Raw genomic sequence first — 26,415 nt, 5'->3', positions numbered from 1 at the left:
GCCAGTGACCGGCCTCATCATTCTGCCTATAGCCTGCCTTGGAATTCTCATTAACCCTATGAGGGCAGTTGCAGTGTGATGTTTGCTGAAGGATAGGGTGTTTGTGGGGAGGGTCCTGTGTTCTCTGTTATCAATTTTTTCAAAGTGTATTTTTAAAAAATCAGATATAAACTTTCATGAGTAAAGTTCATAATAATGAAAAGTTGAAAACGTGAATTTATATTTTCTATCAAAGAGCATCTAAAAGCGAATGTCATGGGCCATATCACATTGTGCTTTTGCGGAATTGTCAGTGGCAGAACAGTGCGGAGGTAGAAGGAAGCCAGGACAGCGGCCTTCCGTGTTGGTGGATAGATCTGGATTTTGCTTGCAGAGGTTTTTTGCGTTTTTGTTTGTTTGTTTTTTAATCTGGGAATCAGTATACCAAAATGGTAACAGTAGTAATTCCTAGGTTAAAAGATAATGGCAATTTTTTTCCTCGTTTTCTTTTTTTATCTTTCAAATATTCTACATTTAGTACATATTTTATAATCATGAACTTGGTGTTTAGGAAAATATATTTAGCAGTGCTTTTCCTCTGGACTCTGTTTCTCAGGGCAGCTTAGGTCTGTTGCCTGATTAGGCTCCTGAAAAGTGGATTTGTTACTTGGAAAGATCTCACTGCAGCTTCTTCAGGGTCACCTGAGTTAGAACCCTAGATGGAGTCTGTTCTTCCTCCACAAGGGGGTGACAGCACCTAAGGCAGCCCTTAGACCAGGGACCAGGAAAGGCTGCAGCAGCCGGGCAAGACCTGGCGTGGGTCCTGGCAACCTTATGCCTAGAGTGAAGACCTCTGCTCTGCCCATTCATCGAACAAAGGGTGATTCTCTGTGTTGACCTTTGGACTGGCTCACAGGTTTCTTTATTCACAGCAGCTAATCTTTTCCATTGGTCCTGCATGTATTGTTGAGAGAAATCTGCAGTGATGGTGCATTCCTTTTCTGGGGATTCAGACCGCCTTGTACCCTGAGTGTCAGGTGGCTGAGTGTCACCGAGTCAATGCATGGAATTCACCAAGGGGTTATTTCTCATCCCTCTGGCAAGGCATAGACAGTCTTGTTTTTGTTGGCCAGGTGATCATTGGCTTTGTCCAGGAAATAGAACTTGTGCCAAGAGCAGTACTCCCCTTTTCTTATGGCCTTCCTGGACTATTCTTTAGTTTCCTTCACCTTTTTTCCCCTTATAAATACACAGGAACAGCAAATGTCCCCTTCACCACTGCACTGCCGCCAGGTTCCCTGCAGTAGTACACAGCAGCTTAGCTGCATCCTTGTATCCCCTGGAACCCATAAGCAGATAGTTGTGCGGGCCCTTGACATATTGACCCCACCCGCACGAACCAGGCAGGATCCCTGAGCCATGCCCCAGTGGCTGCACCACTATGTCACCTCCTAGCTTTAGCCCAGGGTTCTTATCACTTGTCCTAGACACTGGTGGGCTAATGCCGTGAGAAGGCAGCAGGAAGGTGAATGTCTTATGGAGACCCCAGATGTGGCCTCAAGTCAGCCAGGTATATAAGCTGGTGACTTTGGGGATTATGAACCGTTTTGTAAATCTAGACACTGGGTCAACACCAGAATCTGGTAATACATAGTTAACTTGAAGAAATGCTTGAGCCAAGTTAATAAACAGAAGTTAGTCAGAAGGACTGCCCATTAGGCACCGTGGATGGCCTTGAAGTGAGACATGTGGGTCTGTGGGTGCTGCTGAGTGACCTTGCCTGGCGTCCCTCGTGTTTGCAGGTGACCTGAGCATCTCTGCAGACCGCCTGAGTGAGAAGCGCTCTCTCAGTGACTTTGCCTTATGGAAGGCCTCTAAGCCCGGAGAACCGTCCTGGCCGTGCCCTTGGGGAAAGGTGAGCGAGTGGCCTAGAAGGTGTGGGGCTTGGACAGGGGCACTGGCGCCAGCCACACTCTCAGGCCCCCAGCAGAGGGCCGCTCTGTGTGCGAAGGATGTTGTCACTGGGCCAGAGCCTGGTGCTGGTGCAGCACAGGCTGCCTGGCCCCGGGGACCTGGACATCATGGAGACTCCCTGAGTCTCTGGACAAATCACTTCCCTCCTGGGATTTCTGTTTTCTGGTCTGTAAGTGGAGATGTGATCAGAGTAGACGTCCATGGAGGCTTCTTGGTTCTTGTGTTCTGTGACTCTGAGTATTCCAGGCCCCAGGGTGTAGGATGCGTTCTGATCTTCCCGGTGACAGGAGTTGTTGACTGCAGGGTACCCTAGGAAGGGGCGTGACCATCTGCAGCTGTCAAGGGCTCAGAGGTCTGGATGTAATTCAGTAACTTCACCTAAACCTCGGCCCACATAGGACCGGTTTATGAACTTCACCAAAGAAGGCTATCCTTAGTCTTTTTTTTTTTTTTTTGAGACAGAGTGTCACTCTGTCACCAGGCTGGAGTGCAGTGGCGCGATCTCAGCTCAGTGCAACCTCTGCCTCCTGGTCCCGGTTCAAGCAATTCTCCTGCCTCAGCCTCCTGAGTAGCTGGGATTACAGGCATACGTCACCATGCTCAGCTAATTTTTGTATTTTTTTGTATTTTTAGTAGAGACGGGGTTTCACCATGTTGGCCAGGCTGGTCTTGAACTCCTGACCTGGTGATCCGTCTGCCTCGGCATCGCAAAGTGCTGGGATTATAGGTGTGAGCCATCTCGCCCAGCCTTCCCTTAGTCTTTTCATGTGCGGGATTTAACGCTTGTTCCAATAAAGTTCAGAGGATGTAAGGGCCATCAACTTGGAGTGATAAGTGATAAAGGCCTGGACAAGTGGGTAGGCTGGTCAGTCACTGTGTGTTCGGCTTTCTCCAGGGTCGTCCGGGCTGGCATATCGAGTGCTCGGCCATGGCAGGCACCCTCCTAGGGGCTTCGATGGACATTCACGGAGGTGGGTTCGACCTCCGGTTCCCCCACCATGACAATGAGCTGGCGCAGTCGGAGGTAGGTGAAAACAGGGTCCCCTTGTCAGGTGCAAGAGCACAGTGTTCATACTGCAGTGGAGGAAAAGTCAGCCCAGGCCTCAGAAGGGCCTCTCTCACTAGAACTTGACACCTTCATCGGGGCTTGTGGGTGGAATCTGAACCCTGATCATTTAGTGTGGTTTCCTCATTGACAGCCTGGCCTTTGGCAACAGACCAGCCTGGATTTGAACCAGTTGTGTTACCTGCTGGCTTATTAACCTGGGCTGTCCTTCCAAGCCCTGCCTGCACCACCTGGAAAACGCAGCTCCTGCCTGTGGACAGCACCAACAAGGCAGCAGACAGTGCAGGTGGCAGGAGGCGGCCCCAGTAACACATGACTGTTGACATCCTTTGTCTCTTTCCACGCAGGCCTACTTTGAAAACGACTGCTGGGTCAGGTACTTCCTGCACACAGGCCACCTGACCATTGCAGGCTGCAAAATGTCAAAGTCACTAAAAAACTTCATCACCATTAAAGATGCCTTGAAAAAGCACTCAGGTATACACTGGCTTCTCCCACAGACCCCCAACCACCTTCTCATACATGCGTAATGGCTGTAGCACTCGGGAGAATAAGGGCGTTGCTGTCTTGTGTCCCCCCACAGCACGGCAGTTGCGGCTGGCCTTCCTCATGCACTCGTGGAAGGACACCCTGGACTACTCCAGCAACACCATGGAGTCAGCGCTTCAATATGAGAAGTTCTTGAATGTGAGTCCCCAGCCCCTTCCTGGAGGTTGGTGGAGCGGCCTCCCCTGCACAGTGGGCACCTTGTGCAGTGGTGATAGGTGCACCAGCCTCCCGATGTCTCTAATGGAGACCAGCACATGGGTGGAAGCACCTCCATGCTAGTGGGTATAACAGGCTCGGGGCCACTCCTGAAATGGCTGACGGCTCAGCAGAGTGGACAGAGGCCTCGTCCTCCTAGTCACTGCAGTGCACGTCCTTCTGACTTGTACTTTCCACCAAATGAGCATCTGTAAACCTAAAGCAAGAACATGTTTCTGTCAAAGAAATATCTTTTCCTTTCTTTCTGACCACTGTGTAATTCTGGTCTTTCAGATTTTTACCAAAAATAAAATCACAGCAGTAGAAAGTTGTAACAGATATTTCAGGATGGAAAAGTTGCCTAAATGCTGTTAAACCGATTTTTCTAACTTCAGGAGTTTTTCTTAAATGTGAAAGATATCCTTCGTGCTCCTGTTGACATCACTGGTCAGTTTGAGAAGTGGGGAGAAGAAGAAGCAGAACTGAATAAGAAGTAAGGTGGTGCCATTTCTTTGGGGTTTTTGAGCATGCCCATGTTCTATGCCTAGCCTCGCATCTTGGCCACCATGTGTCCTGGACTGTCGAGGAAGGGCTGGGGACACTGTCGTACATTGTGCAGAATTAATTCAGGATAGGCGGCTCCGCTAATGGGAGCTGCTCTGGTTGTTGAAGTGCATGGAGAATTTCTTTTTCGTTTTTTCTTTTTGAGACGGAGTTTCGCCCTTGTTGCCCAGGCTGGAGTGCAGTGGCGTGATCTCAGCTCACCACAACCTCCACCTCCCGGGTTCAAGTGATTCTCCTGCCTCAGCCTCCCGAGTAGCTGGGGTTACAGGCATGCGCCACCATACCTGGCTAATTTCAGATTTTTAGTAGAGGTGGGGTCTCTCCATGTTTGTCAGGCTGGTCTCGAACTCCCGACCTCAGGTGATCCGCCCACCTCAGCCTCCCAAAGTGCTGGGAATATAGGCGTGAGCCACTGCGCCTGGCCACATGGGGAATTTCTATGGTGTGTTTTCAGGTCTGACTTCACATTCCTTCCTCTTTGTTGCTCAGCTTTTATGACAAGAAGACAGCAATTCACAAAGCCCTCTGTGACAATGTTGACACCCGCACCGTCATGGAAGAGATGCGGGCCTTGGTCAGTCAGTGCAACCTCTATATGGCAGCCCGGAAAGCCATGAGGAAGAGGCCCAACCAGGCTCTGCTGGAGAACATCGCCCTGTACCTCACCCATATGCTGAAGGTAAGCCAGGCCCCAGGCAGGCGTATCCCTCAGCCTGTGTGGACACAGGAGCCAGGCCCCAGGACTGGGAGAACAGAGGCCTCTGGTGCCCCCTAGTGCTGTGCCTGGTGCCCAGCACCTCTGAGACGTGGAGACACGCTTCTGTCCTCTTTGGTTCCTGGTGTGCTTTTCACGCGTTAGAAATAACACCCATAAGCGGAGCACAGTGGCTCACATCTATAATCCAACACTGTGGGAGGCCAGGTGAGTGTATCACTTGAGCCCAGGAGTTCAAAACCAGCCTGGACAACATAGTGAGACCCTGGGTCTATAAAATATATTAAAAATTAGCCAGGTATGGTGGCACACACCTGTTTTCCAGCTGCTTGGGAGGCTGAGGTGAGGGTCTCGCTTGAGCCCAGGAGGTTGAATAGTGAGGCGTGATTGCACTACTGCACTCCACTCTGGGCAATAGAGGGGAGACCCTGTCTCAAAACCAGACAAAAACAAGTAACATCCATATAGTTGTCCCTTACTCAGAGCTATTTCTTTCCTTTGACTCCATTTCCCTCTACTCCCATCTTGGAGTTTGAAAAGCAAAACCACTCCAGGCACTGTGGCTCACACCTGTAATCCCAACACTTTGGGAGGCCAAGGCGGGCGGATCACAAGGTCAGGAGATGGAGACCATCCTGACTGACACGGTGAAACCCCGTCTCTACTAAAAAAAATACAAAAAACTAGCCAGGCATGGTGGCGGGTGCCTGTAGTTCCAGCTACTCGGGAGGCTGAGGCAGGAGAATGGCATGAACCCAGGAGGCGGAGCTTGCAGTGAGCCAAGATTGCGCCATTGCACTCCAGCCTGGGCGACAGAGTGAGACTCCATCTCAAAAAAAAAAAAGAGAAGCAAAACCAGGGACAAGGCCTCCTCTCTGAACACATCCTGTGCAGAGCCCTTCCCCACAGTGCACCTTGAAAGGCCAGCAGGGCCTGGACTCAACTCCCCTCCCCTCTCCTCCTCTTTCCTTGTTGTTGGGCTCCAGTGGCTTCTGGCTGAAACAGAGCTGGAGAGGGTAGCTGTGAGTCAGGGCCATCCTGGAGCAATGAGGGCACCCTCAGGCTCGGGTTTCTGGGGCTTCTGGAGCTGCTGCTTCCATCTCTTTCCTGGTCTTGGGGCACCCCCTCCCGTGAACGAGGAACACAGCTCACAGCTGCTCGCCACATGCCGCCTTCATCTTGCCGCAGCTTCAGGTCCCATCTGTTTCTTTTCCTAGATCTTTGGGGCCGTAGAAGAGGACAGCTCCCTGGGATTCCCGGTCGGAGGGCCTGGAACCAGCCTCAGTGTGAGTAGCATGCAGGGTCCTGCCTTCTGCACCTGCTCCCTCCCCACTCCCTACCCCTCTGTGTCCCTCTGAACTGCCCCTCCTCTGTCTGCCCACCCACACCAGACCCTTCCGGACAGCGCCTCGAGCTAAATGGCAATTCTGGCTCTGAGAGTGCTGAGTGTGGTCAGCTGCCCTGCCGGTGTGGAGGGTCTGCTTTGGTTGTGACTGTTGGTTTGGGGCACTTTGCCATTGTGCTGTCCCAAGAGCTTGGTCTTGGACCCCAACTACATAGGCCGCTGCTTATTTGCATTTTGCTGCGGCCACTTGGCATCATGAACACACGTGACTTCATCACATATACTGACCTGTATTCAGTAAATGCTTCATCGAAAGGCTGCAGAGTTCACAAACAGCACAGAATTTACACTGATGGGGAGATACGCCACTGTCTGCCTCGGTCCCCATGGGGCTGGGCATATGCCCTAACAGGCCCAGTCCTGACCCTGAGCCCAGGTCGGTCCACATGGCCTGAGCCAGGACCCCCTGCCCCAGAGCTGTGGCCCACAGGTCAGGGGGAGGTCATCCTGTAGAGCCCCCTGTCTAGTGGGTCTGTGCGGTGAGAAAATCCATCCAGAACACCCTGGCAGTCTGTTGCTGGCTTCTGTTTGCAGTTGGCATGTGAGCAGACACACACTGTCAGTCATATCCTTCTGCTGTAGAACCCCTGTCCCGTGTGACACACCCACAGTCAGGCTTCTTAAAGATGGACTTCCACCTGCTCCCAGGTCAAGAATGCTCTTTAACTATTCGATTAGAATGCAAATCTAAATATTTAAATATAACAACTGTAATTTTAATTAAAACAGGAGCTTAATACAAAGTCAAAATGCAAAACCTTTTTAAAATCCTGTTTCCTAATGACAAGTGGTGTGAAGAGCCCCCATGCGGATGGAGCTTACAGATGCTCCCCCAGGAACCAACTTGCAAAGAGAAAACAGTCCGTGTTGTAAGAAGTCCTGCCAGAGCACCTAGCCCATGTGCCTGATGCCTTTTGCCAGCCTTAGCGCTAGCTAGCTTGGTTGTGGTAGTTGGTGGGGTATTTCTGAGACTTCCTGATATGAACCTTCTTTGGTGCTTTTAAGAAAACCCACATAGCTTCTTTGTTCTCTTGCGCAAATGATACTAAGATATTTATTTTCTTTAAAAACAAAAAACCAAAACACACCTCCTGGGTTAAAGTCAGCCTGCCTTTGAACTGCAGTGTTTTTCATCTTAACGGCTGCTGTGGTTGTCGGGGTGCCTTCAGCGTGCTGTGGACACGCATCCGCATCCCCCAGGCAGCCTCATTTGGCCTTTGCAGTCAGCTGATTGCGAAGAAGCAGCTGCGGCGAATGGTGAGCCTGCTGACAAAACGTCCTGTGCCCACACATCATGGCCATTTGACGTTCATGGATTAACTTCCAAATCCAAATGGTTTTAGGAGCAAGGGAGGCAGTTCCTACATCTTGTACCACCTCAGTGTCGCCACACGGCCACCTGCTAGCATGCTCAGGTGGGGGTTGCAGCCCCAGGCGTTCTTGAGACAGACCCCTGCAGCCATTCTGAGAGTTCCCCTCCAGTGCCCCTAGGGCTGGAACTGAGCCTAGCAGTGGGGTGAATGCCTCCCTTTCTGTCCTTCCCCAAGGCTTGTCTGGGCTGGCTGTGTGGTGGGTGGAGATACAGATCGAAAACCCCCAAGAAGTCCAAAGTTCAGATGCAGAATTGGGTCTCAGGGAGCTTGGCTTAGACTTAAGGGCTTGTTAGCCTGCCTGACTTTTGCACTTGCTAAATTTGTGTGTTTCTGTTTTTGAGACAGAGTCTCACTCTGTCGCCCATGCCAGTCCCTGCCCTGTGTCGTGGCCGCTGAGCTATTATTCAGTTATGAATATAGGAGTGTGAGCAGCTCTCAGTGAACAAAAACTCTTCTTTCCACAGCTGGAGTGCAGTAGCGCGATCTCCGGTCACTGTACCCTCTGCCTCCCGAGTTCAAGTCATTCTCCTGCCTCAGCCTCCTGAGTAGCTGGGACTACAGGCATGCACCACCATGCCCGGCTAATTTTTTTTGTATTTTAGTAGAGACGGGGTTTCACTATGTTGGCCAGGCTAGTCTTGAACTCCTGACCTCATGATCCACCCACTTCGCCCTCCCAAAGTGCTGGGATTACAGTTGTGAGTCACCATGCCCAGCCAGCACTTGCTAATGTTTTTATTTTGGTTACTGAGCTGCTGAATCAGCTAAGGGGCAGGGAGCAACCTTGCTCAAAAGCCTAAAACCTTTTCTGTCCTATTAAAAACAGAGAAATGCTAGCACAGCACGGTGGCTCACGCCTGTAATCCCAGCACTTTGGGAGGCTGAGGTGGGTGAATCACCTGAGGTCGGGAGTTCGAGACCAGCCTGACCAACATGGAGAAACCCTGTCTCTATTTAAAATACAAAATTAGCTGGGCGTAGTGGCGCATGCCTGTAATCCCAGCTACGCGGGAGGCTGAGGCAGGAGAATCGCTTGAACCTGGAAGGCGGAGGTTGCGGTGAGCCGAGATCGCCATTGCATGCCAGTCTGGGCAACGAGAGCAAAACTCCATCTCAAAAAAAAAGGGGAAATACTTTGGGAGGCCAAGGCGGGCAGATCACAAGGTTAGGAGATTGAGACCATCCTGGCCAACGTGGTGAAACCTCATCTCTACTGAAAATACAAAAATTAGCCAGGCGTGGTGGCGCTTGCCTGTAATCCAGCCACTCGGGAGGCTGAGGCAGGTGAATCGCTTGAACCTGGGAGGCGGAGGTTGCAGTGAGCCGAGATCACACCATTGCACTCCAGCCTGGCAACAGAGCAAGATTCCGTCTTAAAAAAAAAAAAGGGAAATATAGTAGAAAGGTTTTTCTATCCTGTGGCCGCCTCCCCAGTGTTACTGTGGGTGGTGAATCTACGTGTAGCTGCTAATGTGCATGTAGATAGTAGGTGCTTAATGGAGATCATTCATCTTAAACAAGTGTATGTGTGACCACAGATCAGACGAAAGCACGGCCCGGGAGCCGCCAGCCTCAGCATAGGTAAGGCCCCAGCCTGGGGAGTGATGTCCTGGGGCTCCTTAGGAAATAGTCCCTCCCAGAGCTGGCCCCTCTGAAACCATAAAGACAAGCTGTTTCACAGCAGCATGTCTGACCTGAGGAAAGCAGGGCCTGTCAGCAGCTGGGCAGAGCGGCAGCAGACCCACCTGCTGCAGTAGAAAGGAAGCTCACTTCATGCTCTCTGGCCTGAGAGTCTGTGTGACTCGCACACCTAGCAGGGACCGTGTGTCAGGGACGAGAGCGTCCAGGCTCTGCAATGCCGGTCACAGCTGTAATGTGCACAGCAGCACTGCCCATGCCAGTCCCTGCCCTGTGTCGCAGCCACTGAGCTATTATTCAGTTATGAATATGGGAGTATGAGCAGCTCTCAGTGAACCAAAACTGTTCTTTCCGCAGCTCGAGGCCACAGTCATGCCCTACCTTCAGGTGTTATCAGAATTCCGAGAAGGAGTGCGGAAGATTGCCCGAGAGCAAAAAGGTGAGGACCAGTTGCTGGAAGGAGTGTGGGAGCCACTCCCCTCACTGGGCTCCCCGGACCCGGGCGTCTCCCCCGAGGCACTATGGCGTTCAGGCCGGATCATCCTCTGGGAAGGCTGCCCTGTGCACCACAGGGTGTTGAACGGCATCCTGGGCCTGGACCCACCAGGTGCATTCGCACCACACACCCCAGTCACCACAGCCCCACATGTCCCTGCAGGGCAGAATCCTCGAGTGAGTGCAGCTGAGTGGGCAGTGGGGACCGAGGATGTGATATGATGGGCCAGGGTTGATTTGCCTCTCCTTCTCTGAGCCGAGGCAGAATGGTGGGTCCTCTGACCAGCCCAGTCACCACCTGCCATTTGGCTCACACTGGGGCTTATTTTTGTTCCTGGTGACCTGGTAGGCTGGGTGCGCTGAGGTGTGACTCGTTCCTGCTGCAGAGTGGAGCCGAGCTGCAGCTTCCAGGGTTCCCTTTTCTGCTCAGGCATGCCAGATGAATGCTTGAACTTGGGGTTCACACAGTGGCCCCTCACTGTCCATAAGCAGCCATTCCTTCATCTTTTTGTTTGTTTGTTTGTTTGAGATGGAGTCTTACTCTGTCTCCCAGGCTGGAGTGCAGTGGCGCGATCTCGGCTCACTGCAAGCTCCGCCTCCCAGGTTCACACCATTCTTCTGCCTCAGCCTCCTGAGTAGCTGGGACTACAGGCGCCCACCACCACGCCCGGCTAATTTTTTGTATTTTTTTTTTTAGCAGAGATGGGGTTTCACCATGTTGGCCAGGATGGTCTCGATCTCCTGACCTCGTGATCCACCCGCCTCGGCCTCCCAAAGTGCTGGGAGTACAGGCGTGAGCCACCGCGCCTGGCCATTCCTTCATCTTTTGACATTTCTGAGATGTGTGTGGTTTAAGACTTAGAAAGTGCTGAATCTGAGCATTCGTTTTGACTGCCAGTTTTAAGAAAGTGTTAAACACAGCAACAAGCAGCGTCAGGCAGGCCTTTGCTTCTTCCTGTGAGTGGTTCTGAAGTGGTGAGTAACAGCACAGCTGGGAACACACACTGAGGACTTAGGATGTGCTGGGCCCTGCCCACTGCTTTCTGCACATTGCCTCATTTACCACCATGATCCTCCAAAAGAGGAAAGGAGAGCCCTGGCCGGGTCACACTGACCTCGAGTGCTACTCCATCACCTGCTGTGCTAATTCTCCCTCCCCAGGGGGCCTCTGTGTGGTGGGAAGTCTGACCTAGGATCCACCTGGTCCCCATCTGTGCAGAGCCCATCATGGAGGGTCACAGTGGGGCAGCATCCAGGCAGGGCATGCTGAAGACAGAGCAGACAGAGACCCAGCAAGCCTCTAGGAGAAGCTGCACCTTGAGGAAGGATCAGGAAGCCTGGGTGGGTGGAGGGGCCGAGAGGCGGAGGAGCCGAATCTGGGCCTGTTTCGGGCAGGGGACAGTGGAGCAGGAGGCAGGAGGGCAGGAAAGAGTTTCGGGAGCTCGGAGCTCCACAGGCTGCAGGAGAGTGCAGGACACTGGGTGAGAGGAGAGGCTGGCCGGGCTGCTGGGCTGCTGGGCTGCCACAAGTGCTCTGGAGAGGGGCCTGGGCCTGACTGAGCCCCTAACAGGCAGCGGTGGGCGCACTTGACCTGACCACATAAGCACCATCGCCCCTTTCCAACACCTGATGCCCTCAGCATTTCAAAGCACTGGAATCAAACTGAACCAAGCCTGGACCAGCCTATTCAGGACCAGCGCAGGGCTCTCCAGCAATCTTGGCAGCACTAACTTAGTGGCATCGCTGGGGTCGTGGGCTTGGGAAGACCATTCCTGGAGGCAGCCTGGGCATTTCCACCTGCCTTCTGGGGGACATCGAAGGCCGAGCCCGGGCCCCAGCTCCCTGGGGTCATACAAGACTGTGCATGTGGCCTTGGCTTCCCTGGCATGCCACAGCCCCGGGAGGGCGCTAAAGGGGGACTGGCCAGGCACAAGCTCCTGCTCGGTGGCACTGACCAGGACAGGGCTTGCTCAGGCCTGGAGAGTGGCACCAGCCAGCCAGCATTGGAAGTAGTTAGGTTTTGCTTTCTGTTTGCTTTTCACTTTTGTTTTGTTGCTTGGAGCAGGTAGATGGGTGATGTGGCCCCAGGTTAAGATGGTGGTGATCCCTACCCTGTACATCATCCCATATGTGCCTTGTGAGCCAGAGACCCTGGGGATCCAGGGGCCTCAGACCTTCCGATGGGGCAGCGTGTTAGAGGTGGCTCTGGTGCAATCACCCTTTCTCCCCAGCAGCAGCAAATAGTGACTGTTTTGTTATTCACTGTTAACATCTCATGGCTGGCCAAAGAGAAAGTGAGTGTATAACAAGCTCAGGGGTGGCCCTCAGATCAGCTGGGATCTGCTTGGCCCAGGCCAGATGCTCCACAGACAGACGAAAAAGAAACTGTTTCCCCTGGAAATACCCCCATGGTCCAGTCAGCTAGAGAGCACAGGCCTGGCAAGGAGGGCAGTGGGTTCAGGGTTTGACCAGGAGAGAGGCACTGAAGTGAGAAAGCCAGGGGCTGGGCCAGGGCCCTCTGCACTGGGGAGATGATGCCATTTCCCCATCGCCACATTTTTGTTTTCATTATGTTAAAATACACAGCTCAGTGCCATTAGGGACATTTACAGTGTTGTGCAGCCGCCACCGTCCATCTCCAGAACTCTTCCCTTTTCCCAAACTGGAACTCTGTCCCCATGGAACAGCAACTCCACATCCCCTCCCTCAGCCCCTAGTGCCCACCCTCTACTTCTGTCTCTGTGGATTTGACTACTCCAGGGACCCCACATGAGTGGAGTCACACAGTGTTTGTCCTGTGTCTGGCTTATTTCGCTGAACACGGTGTCCTCAGGTCTATCCATGTTGCAGCCTGTGTCAGGACCTCCTGCCTTTTTAATGGCCAAATCATATTCCATGGATGGATGGGCCCTGATCTGTCTATTCTTCCATGGAAGAATTCTCATCACCTTTGCGTTATCTTTGTAGCCCACATTTCTCTTCAGTAAATCCCTGATGATGATGTCATTGTCTGCTCCTCTGCCCCAGCTCTGCTAACAGAAGCCACAGAGGCTTCTTCCTCAGCTCCTCAGAATCCAGACCCAGAGGTCGGTGTGGGCCTGAGGGGTACGGCGTGTGTCCCTTTCCCCCAGGGAGTGTGGCCTGGGAGGCTTTCTTGGTGCCTGCTCTGATGATCACCCATGGCGGGTGGGCTGGGGTGCTGGCCTTGTGGCCTCCCATGACACCCGTGACAGTGACCACAGGTGCTGGCTTGCCTTCCTTCTAATGAGGGTGCTATCCAGGGGTGGCTTTCAAAGAGTGAAGGGCAGGCACCTACCTCAGCTCATGCCCCAGTCAGCTGCTCCTCAGGTGGCTGAGGAGGGCCTGTTCCCAAGAATGATACTGCAGACAAATATAAAGGCCATTGTTCCCCTAGGTCTCTGCCTGGGGAGGTTGAAACTCCGGAAGCTGCCCAAAGTGGTTGTGCTTATGAGCGGGGCCTTGAAGCCCAAGGATATGCAATTTTCTTTTTTTTTTTTTGAGATGGAGTCTTGCCCTGTCGCTAGGCTGGAGTGCAGTGGTGTCATCTTGGCTCACTGCAACCTCCGACTCCCTGGTTCAAGCGATTCTTCTGCCTCAGCGTCCCGAGTAGCTGGGATTACAGGCATATGCCACCACACCCAGATAGTTTTTGTATTTTTAGTAGAGATGAGGTTTCACCATGTTGGCCAGGATGGTCTCGATCTCCTGACCTTGTGATCCACCCGCCTCAGCCTCCAAAAGTGCTGGGATTACAGTCATGAGCCACCACGCCTGCCCGGATATGTGAATATTTTATCTAGCAGTGAATGAAGGTGTGGGGTGCCCAGCAAGGAGCTCTAGGGGTCTCAGTCATGAGGACACAGCAGGAAAAGGACAGACGAGAATGGCAGCATGTGCATGGTCAGTGCTGCCCAAAGGCAGGGCAGGCAGGAGGATGGGGTGGGATGGTGGGGGTCCCAGCAGGCTGGGGGGCAGGGCACCTGCCCGCCTAGCACAGTTGGGCGCAGCAAGCTGAGGGGCCAGAAGAAAACTAAAGGGTGTGGTGATTCCAGCAAACCCAAGGTCAGACTTCAGAGCAGAAAGTTGTCACTTGTAGAGCAGCAAGCATCTGTCCTGTTGATGTGGTCTAGGAGATGCTGTCACATCACCTGATACTCTGGAGTCTTTCTGAGATAGGTTGGCATCCCATTTACCCTGTAACACCCAAAACTTCTTATGTCCTGTTCCCTACCTGGGCGTTGTGCATGGGCTGGGAACGGGAAAACTCAGGCAGAGCAGAGACACAGAGGGGGCGTCTGGTAGAGACTGCGTGAGGAGCCCACTAGGAGAACCGTGGGATGCCGGGCAAGTCTGCACTGCTGCGGTCTGAAGTCAGCCACAGACACATGGGTTTCCAAGCGAAGCTCCCTCCCCACGTGATGGAGGTCACAGTCGCCCTCCCTGTCATGCCTCCTTTCACCCTCCCAGCTGGGTCAGGTCCCCAGTCAGAGGCAGAGGTGAGCACAGTCTTGGGAAGCAACCTGCGGTCCACCCCCACCGCTCACCCCTGCCTTTACAGCTGCGTGCACTTCAGCCCTGGGAGGGCTGATTCTCACAGAGCTAGAGCTCCTTAGTGGTCCTGGGACTCAGCTCTCCTGGGTCCCAGTCAGGACCCCCATCCCAGTCCTGTGTGCATTTGGGAACCAAGTCCTTAGGGCTTGAGTCTAAATGGTCCTTCTGTAAGAAAGCTGATTCTGGCACCAACAGAGAAACTGCCTCAGATGAAGAGTGTTAGCACCCGAAGGGACCCCCAGGCCTGTCCTGACCCTCCCACCCCTGCTATCGGCCCAACTTGTGTCCATTTCCTGGAAGAACCGCTTCCAGCAGCCAGTGTGCTATGCTTCCTCCTGGCTCTGCCCTGCACCCCCGGAACAGCCCCTGGGCTTACGGGAGACACTAGTCTCTGGGCTTCTGCAGCCAATCAAGCTGCTGGCCCCTCCCTCCCAAGCGCTGGAGGAGGTACTCGTTCTGTGGGCCGTGGCCCCTCCCTCCTGAGCACTGGAGGAGGCACTTGTTCTGTGGGCCGCGGCCCCTCCCTCCCCAGCACTGGAGGAGGCGCTCGTTGTGTGGGCCCTGGCTCCTCCATGTCTGAGGGAACTGCTCTGCTTCTCCTACAGTCCCTGAGATTCTGCAGCTCAGCGATGCCCTGCGGGACGACATCCTGCCCGAGCTTGGGGTGCGGTTTGAAGACCACGAAGGTGGGTGAGCCCTTGCTGTTTGCTACGAAGTTACCAGGAGCTTGGAGAGGTGTCACAAGGAGAGCTCCCGGGGCTGGGCTGAGGCTCATGCATCATGATTGCTGATGCAGAATCCCAAAGTGGCAGCCCCATGGGTCCCCCGGCGCCATTCCCACGCTGGCCAGCCTGGCAGGGGCAGGGGAGCACCCCGTAGCTCCTTCCCACTGCTGCGTGTGGTGGCGTCACCTCCCCTGCGCATCATCTCCCCTAGGGGCCTGGCTGCCCGCTGCCCCTGTTGCTACCGCCTTTGAAGCTCTCAGCTGAGGAACCAGCCTGTATCCTGTACACTGTCAACAGATTGCATGCTTGTTCTCCCACTTCGTGGAGGTCTTTTTGTTCCACAGAAAGTTAATTTTTTTGTTTTTTATTTTCAATTTTTATTTATTTATTTATTGAGACAGAGTTTCGCTCTGTCGCCCAGGCCGGAGTACAGTGGCGCGATCTCGGCTCATTGCAACCTCTGCCTCCCGGGTTCAAGCGATTCTCCTGCCTCAGCCTCCCGAGTAGCTGGGATTACAGACGCCCATCACCACGCTCGGCTAATTTTTGTATCTTTAGTAGAGACGGGGTTTCACTGTGTTGACCAGGCTAGTGTCGAACTCCTGACCTCAAGTAATCTGCCCACCTCGGCCTCCTAAAGTGGCATGAGCCACATGCCCAGCCTTAGTTTCAGTTTTTATGGATACATAATAGTTGTACATATTTATGGGCTATGTGTGATATTTGGATACATGCGTATGAGGTACTATGATCAAATCTAGGTAACTGAGATGTCCATCACCTCAAGCATTTATCATTTCTTTGTGTTACGAACCCTCCAATTCCACTCTTCCACTCTGCCCCTGGTAATTTTAAATCTCAGATGTCATGTCCTATTTTCCTACTCCTGGCTGGCAAGACCTTCCTACCTTCTCGTTACAAAATGTTCTCGCCAGGTGTGGTGGCTCATACCTGTATCCTAGCACTTTGGGAGGCTGAGGTGGGCGGATTACCTGAGCTCAGGAGTTCGAGACCAGCCTAGGCAACATGGTGAAACCCCGTCTCCACTAAAATACAAAACATTAGCTGGGTGTGGGCTCCTTGGGCAGCTGAGACACGAGAATTGCTTGAACCCGATAGGCAAAGGTTGCAGTGAGCTGAGATCGTGCCACTGCACTCCAGCCTGGATGACAGAGCAAGACTCTGTCTCAAAAAAAAAAAAAAAAATCACACACACACAAACCAAAATGTTCTCCTGTGCTTCACTGCTGCTATGGAGGTTTTTGTTTGTTTTTCTCCAGTGGGCCCTCGCTCTGACTGGGCAGCACCGCATGGTCTGGGCAGGGCAGGGCAGGGCAGGGCTGGCCCCGCAGTGGGGACGGCCCACAGAGCCCAGCCTCTTCTCACACGCAGTTTATTTTGCAGGACTGCCCACAGTGGTGAAACTGGTAGACAGAAACACCTTATTAAAAGAGAGAGAAGAAAAGAGACGGGTGAGTAAAGTGAAAATGACTTAAGCGTGATATTTGTTGAAAATGTAAAAACCATTGCGATTATTACATAGTTTACTTTTTAAGCATTCATGTTTACACTTTTATTAAAATCCCAGTATTTATAAATGTCAGAAAGAAAAATTAACTAGTATCTTCTAATGAAGGACCTCTTTTAAAAAGATTATTCCCTCAGTTTAAGTGAAAACCAGTCACTTTTGGCAAACTGTGAAGCTGACTTTTTTTTTTTTTTTTTTGAGACGGAGTCTCACTCTGTTGCTCAGACTGGAGTGCAGTGGCACGATCTTGGCTCACTGCAACCTCCACTTCCCGGGTTCAAGGGATTCTCCTGCCTCAGCCTCCCAAGTAGCTGGGACTACAGGCACGCACCACTGTGCCCAGCTAATTTTTGTATTTTTTTAGTAGAGATGGGGTTTCACCATGTTGGTCAGGCTGGTCTCAATCTCCTGACCTCGTGATCCACCCACCTTGGCCTCCCAAAGTGCTGGGATTACAGGCTTGAGCAACCGCGCCTGGCCCGAAGCTGACATGTTAAGATCCCAGTCCCACCTTGCCCTCACCTGGGTGGCGCGTGTTACTGATGCATCTCCACCTCCTGTTCCCACCATACTCCCCACCTGCACCCCACAACGCCCCCAGGATCAGGGATGGCCCAAGTTCCTCGGTGCCCAATAGGACAGAAGAACAGGAACAAAAACGCAATGTCAGAATCTCTGGGCACAGCGCATGGGGTACCCTGGGATGCAGGCAGCAGGATGAGAGGCACCTGGGCCCCCAGTGCACACCATGGGAGGTGGGCCATGGGGGCTGTTGCCACCAGCAGGTGGGTCCCCAAGAGGCTTAAAGCAGGAGACCACCATGGAGGGCGAGTTTGGATGCCACAGCTCTCAGGAAGGAGGCTCTGGGAGGAACTGAGGAAGGAGAATCGACAGGGTGGTTGATTGATAGATGGGATGTACAAGGTCAGGGAAGGCATCTATGCCTAGCCCTGCACTGGCCCAAGGCACGAGGGGAGAGCTCATGCCAGATGCAAGTGTGGGTGGCTGGAGTTTGCTGTGCTTTGGAGGAATAACAAACTGGAACTCTGGGGAAAGCTCTAGACAGTGGTGAGTGGTCTGCAGGTCCATCCTGGTTGGCAGGTTGGGAAGAGCTGGGCTTGTCCTGTGAGGTTGGCTGGTGTGACTGCCTCATCAGGGCCCCTCCCCATTCCATCACAGTCACTCACCTAGCCTTGGGTCTCGCCTGCCGTGCTGTGCTGTGAGGTGGCCTGGTGCTGGCTGTGCAGACGCCCTGGCTTGCTGCACTCCCTGGCAGAGTGCTCAGAAGCAGGAAACAGACAAGAGGAGCGCCAGGGTGGCCCGGCCAGAGCCTCACAGGCCTTGCACTCTTTGTGCTGGCCTTTCCACTGGCCACCTTGGCTGTGGCCTGTGACTTCTAGTAGCTCCTGTTTCCCAACCAAGGGACTCTTACCTCACCAAGCTGCTGCAAGAAGGCATCCCCAGGCCCGAGGCACCATGGGGGAGGGGTCCTGCCTCTCCCTGTACCATTCCCACCAGCACATAAACACATACTAACTTTTAAAGGGAAAAGGCAGAAATCCTGAGCACTGTGTCTCTGGTTCCTCCAAGCTCAGTGCCCAGCTCCTCCCCCACCTCAGCCCCTTTCCCTCGGCCAGCCCTGCTCTCCCTCCATCTATCTCGAAAGAGCTCGATCCTATTGGCCCCAGCCCCATCCTGAGTCTCTGAGACCTTTGTGCCTTCCTGGTTTCTTTTCCCCAGCTCTGTGTGTGGCGCCTCCCCAGGAGACCTTATCTGGTCCTGCGGCTTCTCCACCATCTATCTTGTACCCGGTGGCCCAAAAACAGTTTGCCCAGTTGCCTGCCTGATAGCTCCACTGGGCCAGGAAGCCTCTGATATCTAGGCTGTCCAAAGTAAATGTGATTTTCAACTCCCCAAACTTGTTCCTCCTTCCTGCCATGGAGGGCGTGCCTACCCGATAGCTCCACTGGGCTGGGAAGCATCTGAAACCTAGGCTGTCCAAAGGAAAGGTGAAAATGTGATTTTCAACTCCCCAAACTTGCTCCTTTTCCGTCAGTGGAGGGCATGTCTGTTCATGCAATGGCTCAGGCCAGAACCTCCCAAAGCAACCGAGGGCTTCCCTCACCGGCACCCAGCCTGCTGGCTCCACTAATAAGCTCTCCCTGCAGCATCAGACTGTCCTCGCCCCGCCCGGGTGCTGCCTGCTGGTTGGAGTGGGCTCTGGTCTCCTCACCTAGCCCCCAAGGCTGCCCTCCGCCCACCATCCCCATCCTGCCCTGGGGCTCTTGCTCCTTCCCAGGTACCCCAAGACCCACTCAGGGTAACCCTCACAGTGCTGTCCTGGTCATCGCCTTACAGATCCTCTCTCCTTGGGCCAGGCTCACCATGCTGGTCCATTTCTTCATGTTAGTGGTGCCTGGATCTTTTAGCATTGGTTCTGTTTGCCTGCCTGCTGCATACCTTTGCATCTAGGGCAGGGCCAGGCACCCAGGGGTGCCGCCGAGGATCCCCAAAGGGAATGGAAGAGGGTCGGTGTGCTGCCTGGCACATGGGCTTGTCTCCCCACAGCGGGGAGGGCCTGGTCAGAGTTCAGCCCTCCATGCCAGGCCCTAGGAGAGGGGCTTGTTTGGCTAGACCTCTCACTCCGAAAGACCCAGCAGCCTGAGGCAGCCCTGTCTCATCTGGCTCTGTATTGACCCTCCAGGTTGAAGAGGAGAAGAGGAAGAAGAAAGAGGAGGCGGCCCGGAGGAAACAGGAACAAGAAGTAATGCATTTTGTTTGGGGGTGAGGGCTCTCCTGGGCAGGAGTGCACCCTGACCCCATGCCCTGTGGCTCTCTGTGCCTCCGTGGACCTTAGCCAGGCCCCTGCAGACCCTCACAGAAGGAGCTCCGCTTTCTGCCTCCACCACCCAAGGCCTGCCAGGCCCTTCTCACATGGGGTGCAGGGAAGGCCTGGCCAAGGGGAAGGCTGTGCCATGTGGTCACAAGCTCCAAGACAGCATTTATAGACTTACTACTATTAGGTTTTCTAGTAAGCTTTCCACTATTCCTGTAGAAATAACATCTGGTTTAATTTTAAATTCCTTGTATGTTCCCTCCACCTTGGCTTTCCCCTTCCCATCTTTCATAGCACTCTGAATCTGAGGGCTTGGAAGCAAGTTGAGGGCTGGAGGTATGAGCAGATGTCGTTCACAGTGTGGAGCCCCAGGTGCTGCTCGGGGGCAGTGACTGTGCCGTGTTGCGTGTTCTAGGCAGCAAAGCTGGCCAAGATGAAGATTCCCCCCAGTGAGATGTTCATGTCAGAAACCGACAAATACTCCAAGTTTGATGAAAATGTAAGCATGTAAGCATCCTTCTCTTCTATTCAGAACTTTATCAGACCACATTAAAGTGGGAGGACGGGAATTTTCAACCTTGGACAAGCAGATTTTCTGTCTGTAGAAAATTTGGAATCAAATCTGACACCCGCTTTAGGTCCAGGGCCTCCTGGCCCAACTACTGAGCTCCTTCCACAGCCCAGGCAGCTAGGCAAGCCCGTGCCAGGGCCCCCTCCACTGGTGTGGTGAGCTCTGGTCCCTAGCCCTGGGAGTTGTGGCCCCGGGCCAAGATCCACCCAGGCCCTCACAAGCTGGCTGAAGTGCCGTGGCGCAGATAGGCCTCCTACCCCCAGTTTCTTCCTTTGTCATAGCGATTCACAGCCACTGCCTCCAAACCTCTAGGCCCCTCCCTGCTGGCATTTGGATGTGTTTGCTATGTACCTTTGGGCCAGCTGTGTCAGAACTCAGCCATGGGTAGGCTCTGAGGGGCACAGTGCCCCTCACCTTAGGCAGGAAGCACCCCCAGACTCTGGTCGCCCCTCTCCCATTCTTAGCTGCTGGCGCCAGCACTGCCAGATGAGTGTGCTGGCTCCAGAGCAGTGTGGTGACTGAATGTCCAAGCAGGAGGACATGGCTGCATCAGGGAGATAGACACTTTGAGACGGGAGGGCAAAGAAAGGGGAGTTGGGGTTACCCAGGTGCAGAGACCAATAGCCGCTGTGCTCTGGGTTTTCAGGGTCTGCCCACACACGACATGGAGGGCAAAGAGCTCAGCAAAGGGCAAGCCAAGAAGCTGAAGAAGCTCTTCGAGGCTCAGGAGAAGCTCTACAAGGAATATCTGCAGATGGCCCAGAATGGAAGCTTCCAGTGAGGGGGCACAGGACTGACTTTTTAAACCATTGTGGACTAGTGGCTGCTGTCTGCCTCAGTGACAATGTCCCAGCGCTCCTATCATGTTTACAGTCACCCTTGGGTCCTAAATTAAGAGTTGTGTTCATGTAGGTTCGTGTCGTCGTTGGCTCTGAGACATTGATAATAAATTTTTCTCAACAGTGAGACCCTCTCTGTCTTGTTCTGCATGTTCAGCACTTGGCAGGAGGCCTGGTGGCCAGCCAGGGCCGCTTGGTCAGCAGGTCACAACTTAGGTGCTTGGGTCAGTTGAGCTGCTTCAGCTGGCTGAGGAATTTCTCCCCCATGCTGACGGCTATCGGCTAATCTCTGGTGTGTGGGCACATTGGGAGGTATTTGAGTAGGAAAAAGACAGGCTCAGACTGGCAGAGCCTGCTGAGCCCTAGACAAAGGCCGCTCAGTCTGCCCTCGGGTTCTGATGAATAAACACACTGCAGGTTTTCCTAGAGCCGTTCCATACTGGGCAGCAGCACAGCGAGTGGCTCAGCAGGCAGGCCCCTGGCGAGCTGCCCAGAACTGCCGCTGGAGACAGCAAGTCCAGGATCTGCATGGCTAATGGGTGAGTTGTGGGGGTGGTCTCAACACAGCAGGGGCCTTCTGTCCCCAGTGCCCAGTGTTGTCCTTGCCACCCTGCCTCCACACCTGGTTCACCTGGACTAAGAATCACCACCCAGACGCGAAGGTGCTTACCCATCCTTGGCTGAGGAGGGCGTAAGCAGAAACCAGAGCCTGCTTCATGCCTGCGGAAGCTGGTGCCAGGCCATATCCATCGGGACAAAAGACAGTCATTGGTGCTGTGGACATCCAGGGGGGGACACTCCATCCAGTGCATGTGGATGGTGGCAGCAGCCTCAGCATGGGGAGTGTGGCAGTGTTGGGTTGTGGGTGCGCCAATTCTTTGTCCTTGCCCTCCACATGCGCATGCTGTTTACTGCAGTAGTGTGTGACACAGCAAAAGGCTGGAACCAGCCTGTCTGTGCATCATCAGGGTGCTTGGCACAGCTTGAGAGCACCCACCCAATTATGCAGGGAGCACTAAGGTTATAAATCAATGAGGACAGTCTCTGGGTATTGATAGGCCTGACTTTGAACCTTGTCAGTATTTTATATATAAAAAAATTTAAACCAGCAAGAAAGAAAATTCCCCCAAACAAAGTAAAACAAACATGTTCCAGTTATCTGTTGCCACTTAACAAATCACCCCAAAACTTCATGGCTGAAAACAACAACGATCATGTTAATAACTCATGGCTCTGGATTGACTGGGCTCAGCTGATTGGTTTTCAGTTGCAGGCAGATGGGGTCATCTCTAAGTTTGTGCCTGGGTCCCACACTAGGGCTGCTTGGGCACCTTTTACCTCTGTGAGACCTGTGTGTGGTCTCTCCAGCTTGGCGGCTTCACGGTGGCTGATTTCTGTTGCAACAGCCTATAGCTCCAAAGGTGCGAGTCCTGAGAGAGAGAGAGAGACAGGAGCTATATGGCCTTTTAGGATCTAACCTCGGAGGTCATGTCCTGACTTCCACTGTCCTCCCTAGCGGAGGCCGTCACAAGGCCCACCCACGTTCGTGCGGAGGGGGAGGCATAGACACTACCCTGTGGTGGGCATTACTGGGTTCCAGAAGGGATGGGAAATACTACTGCAGCTATTTCAGAAAGTACCATCTGGCACAAAAACATAAATCAAATTGGCAACCTCAAGAAAAGAACTTCAACTTTCTGAGAATTGGCCATTTTTTGCTACACATCTTTAATGGGGTATCTTCTAAGGTCAAAAAAAGTGCAGAAAAGTCAATTCAATGGTTTTGTTGTTAGTAATAACATTGGCATTGTAATTTTCAAACCCTGTATGCCAACACAAATAAGATCACTGACACCCAGGCTGGAGTGCAGCGAAGCAATCTTAGCTCACTGCAACCTCCGCCTCCCGGATTCAAGCTATTCTTCTGCCTCAGCCTCCCAAGTAGTTGGGATCACAGACACGCGCCACCATGCCCAGCTAATTTTTGTATTTTTAGTAGAGATGGGGTTTCACCATATTGGCCAGGCTGGTCTTGAACTCCTGACCTCAAGTGATCAGCCCGCCTCAGCCTCCCAAAGTGCTGGGATTACAGGTGTGAGCCACTGCGCCCAGCCTAGCAATCAAGTTTTTAATGTAAGAGGATAAAATATCAACGAAGTCAAGGAAAATCACTTTACTATTAAATACGAATTAGAAAAAACAATATGAAGTAACTTGTGATTTTAAAAAGTAGATTGTTTCCTGACTGTGTAGATGGGAAGGGTGGAGAAGCAAGGCAGCCCTGGTGGCACTGACCAGCCCCAGCCCCGATCTGGGGCTCTAAACCCCATCCCACCCCCTGGAGAAATGGCCAGTTCCAGGTCTGCAGCAGCAGGAGTAGCTGAGCCCAGGCACTCTTGTGCCCCAAAAGGGGAGCTTTCGAACACCAAGAAGTCAGGTCAGGAGGACACTGGACAAGGTAGTGACACATAGCAGCTGGGTGGTATGTGTCAGGGGCATTCTGCTGGGTTTGGAAAAGCCACCCCTGAAAGGTTGCATGCCATGTGATTCCACGTAGATAACATTCTCAAGTAGGAATAGAGAACAGATGGTGGTAGCTGGGGTTAAAGATGGTGGGGGTGGGGGCAGGTGGAGGGGAGTGACTGCACAGGGACAGTAGGAGATGGGGTTGGTGGGGAGGGCACTTCTGTGTTCTTGTTTCCATGGTGATCACACAAATCTGCATATGTGATAGCACAACATAGAGTCACACACATTGTACCAATGTCAGTCTCCTGTGTTGATCTTGAACTCTGGCCAGGCAAGGTGTGACCATCAGGAAACAAACTGTGCAGTTTTCTGGAAACCTATAATTACTTTAAAATAAGGCTTCAGGAGCTCCTACTGGCTAAGTTTGGGACAATTTGAGCATTGAAAAGAATGATTCCAGCCAGGGCAACATAGCAAGACCCTGTCTCTACTAAAAGTCAAAAAAATTAGCCGGTGTAGTGGCGCACTTGTGATCCCAGCTACTCAGGAGGCTGAGGTTGGAGGATTGCCTGAGCATGGGAGGTGGAGGCTGCAAGTGAGCTGTGATCATACCACTGCACTCCAGTCTGGATGGCAGAGCAAGACTCTGTCTCAAAACAAAAAACAAAAACAAACAAACAAAAAAAAACCCCAGGCATCTGTATTTATTCTCAAAACTAGAGAAAGCTAAACCATATTGTCGTTACTGGAGGTGGCCTGTGTCAGCTCCTTTCTGTAGAGTTACTCATTAGTGACAGAAGCAAGTATTTTACCTTGCATGGGAAGTGTATTTCAGGGCCACCAAATGGCCCTAGCTGAAAGGGGAAAGTTGTTCTTTCCCCCAAAGATGCCAGCTAAGGGAAGAAGCACCAGGATCAGACATCTCCATTCTGCAACCCCGAATGAAGTCATTGATTCAGGCAGGGGCTGACCGCGGATGCTGAGACCCCTGGATGAAAGCTGGTAGGTGCTGGATAATTTCTTGATGCCAAAGTGTCACCTTGTGAGTGACTTGTAGGTTTCCAGGAGGGGATACGTGTTACTTTCTGATGTTGGGCTCTGGCTGTCAGCCCCCCAACAAAAAGAAGGATTTCCTCTAAAAGTATAAGTCAGTATTGAATACAGCTTTTAGGCTGGGCTCCTTAACCTTGAATGTGCGTATAAACTGCCCAGGGTTGCTTGTTAACACAAATTTCAGTTCAGGTCTAGGAGGAGCCCAAGATTCTGCATTCCTGCAGTCTCCCAGCTGTGGCCTGTGCTGCTGGGCTACAGCCCCCTCAGGAGCAAGGCTGTCCAGCTCACTTCCTGTCTGCAGGAAATACTGGGAACAGAGGGAGAATGCAGGTGAGGCCATGAAGCAGCCACCACATTTGTGCAGAAGGTGGGGCATTCTGCCAGATGCCCGGCTGGCATCTTCAATACGCCTGCGTCAAAGGGAGCAGAATAGGGCAGAAAAGAAGGACTAGGAGAGACTCGAGAAACAAAACCACCAGGTTTGAGGGATAATCTTTGAAGGATTTGAACAAACCTGCTGTAAAGACATTTCAAAGGGGGCCAGACACAGTGGCTCATGCCTGTAATCCCAGCACTTTGGGAGGCTGAGGCAGGCGGATCACCTGAGGTGGAGAGTTCAAGACTAGCTTGACCAACATGGAGAAACCCTGTCTCTACTAAAAATACAAAAAAATTAGTTGGGCATGGTGGCACATGCCAGCTACTCCGGAGGCTGAGGCAGGAGGATCGCTCGAACCCGGGAGGTGGAGGTTGCGGTGAGCTGAGATCGTGCCATTGCACTCCAGCCTGGGCAACAAGAGCGAAACTCTGTCTCAAAAAAAAAAAAAAAAAAAAAAAAAAAAAAAAAATTTCAAGAAATTTGAATGACCAGGTATTGGAATGACAGTCAAGATTTTTGCTAATTTTGTTAGTGTGATAATGGCGGCTGCATGGAGAGGTGTCTTTAATGACATACAAAGTAGCCTGAAACCTGTAACTCAGTATCCTTTAGCCAAGGAAACTGATGAAGTGCAGCCGGCACTGCAGCAGCAGCAATCCCTTCCACAGTGCATCCTCTTTACTGGCCTGTGCTGGAAACCATGTATCAAATATCCTGACAACTGGGCCATGAGGAAATACCCTTGTCTTTAGCTGCCACCACTGGGGTGAGCGGAGGTTGGCCCAAAGCCACGGTGCCATCCAAGGAGGCAAGAAGGAGTGGCGTGTGCCCCATTTCCAGTGGTGGCTGCACAAAAACGTATCCAGATTGCCAGGGGCACGCCTGGTCCCCACAGCTGGTGAAGGCCTGGCTCCACCTGGACTGCAGTAGGGCCAGGCTGTGGCCCCTGTTTCACGCCCCCCAATTCAGAGTGATTCTGGGCCGCTTTTCTGCCTGGAGTTTCCCCGTTCTGAGGGCCCACTGTCCGGTGCGCCTTCTCTCTGCCCTTCCCTGACTTCCTCCAGTCTCCCCAGGCTGGGTCCGAGGGCCTGCAGTGACAATAGGCTGGCTGGGCCCAGGCCATTGGCTTGGCCCCCAAGAGGACCCCAGCACCTCCCTACCCTGCAATCTCTTGCTGTCAGGCTGCAGCAGATCCTTCTGGAACAACGTGGGGTGGACACTTTTCTTGTATAATATCAGTTTGCCTGTGGAAAGTGTTTCTTTTCTGTACATGAAAGCTCTGTTCAGCTGTAAGAGCCAGATTTACATCTTCCTGTTTTTCCCCAAAGAGCAATCTTTGGTGTCTTTACTATAAAAACGTCATGTATTCATTATTTAAAAATAAATAATACAGAAAACTTCCAATATAAAGTAGAAACTGAAAGACCCTGTGCCCTACCTCTCAAATCCCTACAACATTTGGGGTACAGTCTTCCAGATGCCTTCTTTCT

General features: G+C 52.7%; 1 protein-coding gene across 16 annotated transcripts in view; it reads left to right on the top strand.

Annotated features, from left to right (window-relative positions):
• Window positions 1–21,151, top strand: part of CARS1 (cysteinyl-tRNA synthetase 1) — a 56,674-nt gene extending 35,523 nt beyond the window's left edge. For 4 of the 16 annotated variants that reach the window (XM_003816040.5, XM_003816041.5, XM_008969077.4 and 1 more), the window contains 13 exons: window positions 1,782–1,894; window positions 2,849–2,977; window positions 3,367–3,496; window positions 3,603–3,706; window positions 4,159–4,256; window positions 4,817–5,006; window positions 6,260–6,328; window positions 9,816–9,897; window positions 15,131–15,211; window positions 16,655–16,722; window positions 19,483–19,542; window positions 20,030–20,113; window positions 20,832–21,151. In XM_003816040.5, coding sequence (XP_003816088.2) covers window positions 1,782–1,894; window positions 2,849–2,977; window positions 3,367–3,496; window positions 3,603–3,706; window positions 4,159–4,256; window positions 4,817–5,006; window positions 6,260–6,328; window positions 9,816–9,897; window positions 15,131–15,211; window positions 16,655–16,722; window positions 19,483–19,542; window positions 20,030–20,113; window positions 20,832–20,966 — 1,343 coding nt within the window. In that variant the 3' untranslated portion in view covers window positions 20,967–21,151. Of the gene's footprint in view, window positions 1–1,781; window positions 1,895–2,848; window positions 2,978–3,366; window positions 3,497–3,602; window positions 3,707–4,158; window positions 4,257–4,816; window positions 5,007–6,259; window positions 6,329–9,815; window positions 9,898–15,130; window positions 15,212–16,654; window positions 16,723–19,482; window positions 19,543–19,908; window positions 20,122–20,831 lie in introns of those variants that run through there. The other 12 variants (XM_008969076.5, XM_008969075.5, XM_034931972.3 and 9 more) reach the window with 5 other exon arrangements.
• The last annotated feature ends 5,264 nt before the right edge of the window (window positions 21,152–26,415 follow it).

The sequence above is a fragment of the Pan paniscus genome, chromosome 9 (genome assembly GCF_029289425.2).
Source record: "Pan paniscus chromosome 9, NHGRI_mPanPan1-v2.0_pri, whole genome shotgun sequence".
NCBI lineage: Eukaryota > Metazoa > Chordata > Mammalia > Primates > Hominidae > Pan > Pan paniscus.
The sequence above is the reverse complement of the archived record's forward strand: the minus strand, read 5'-3'. Positions and strand labels throughout refer to the sequence as shown.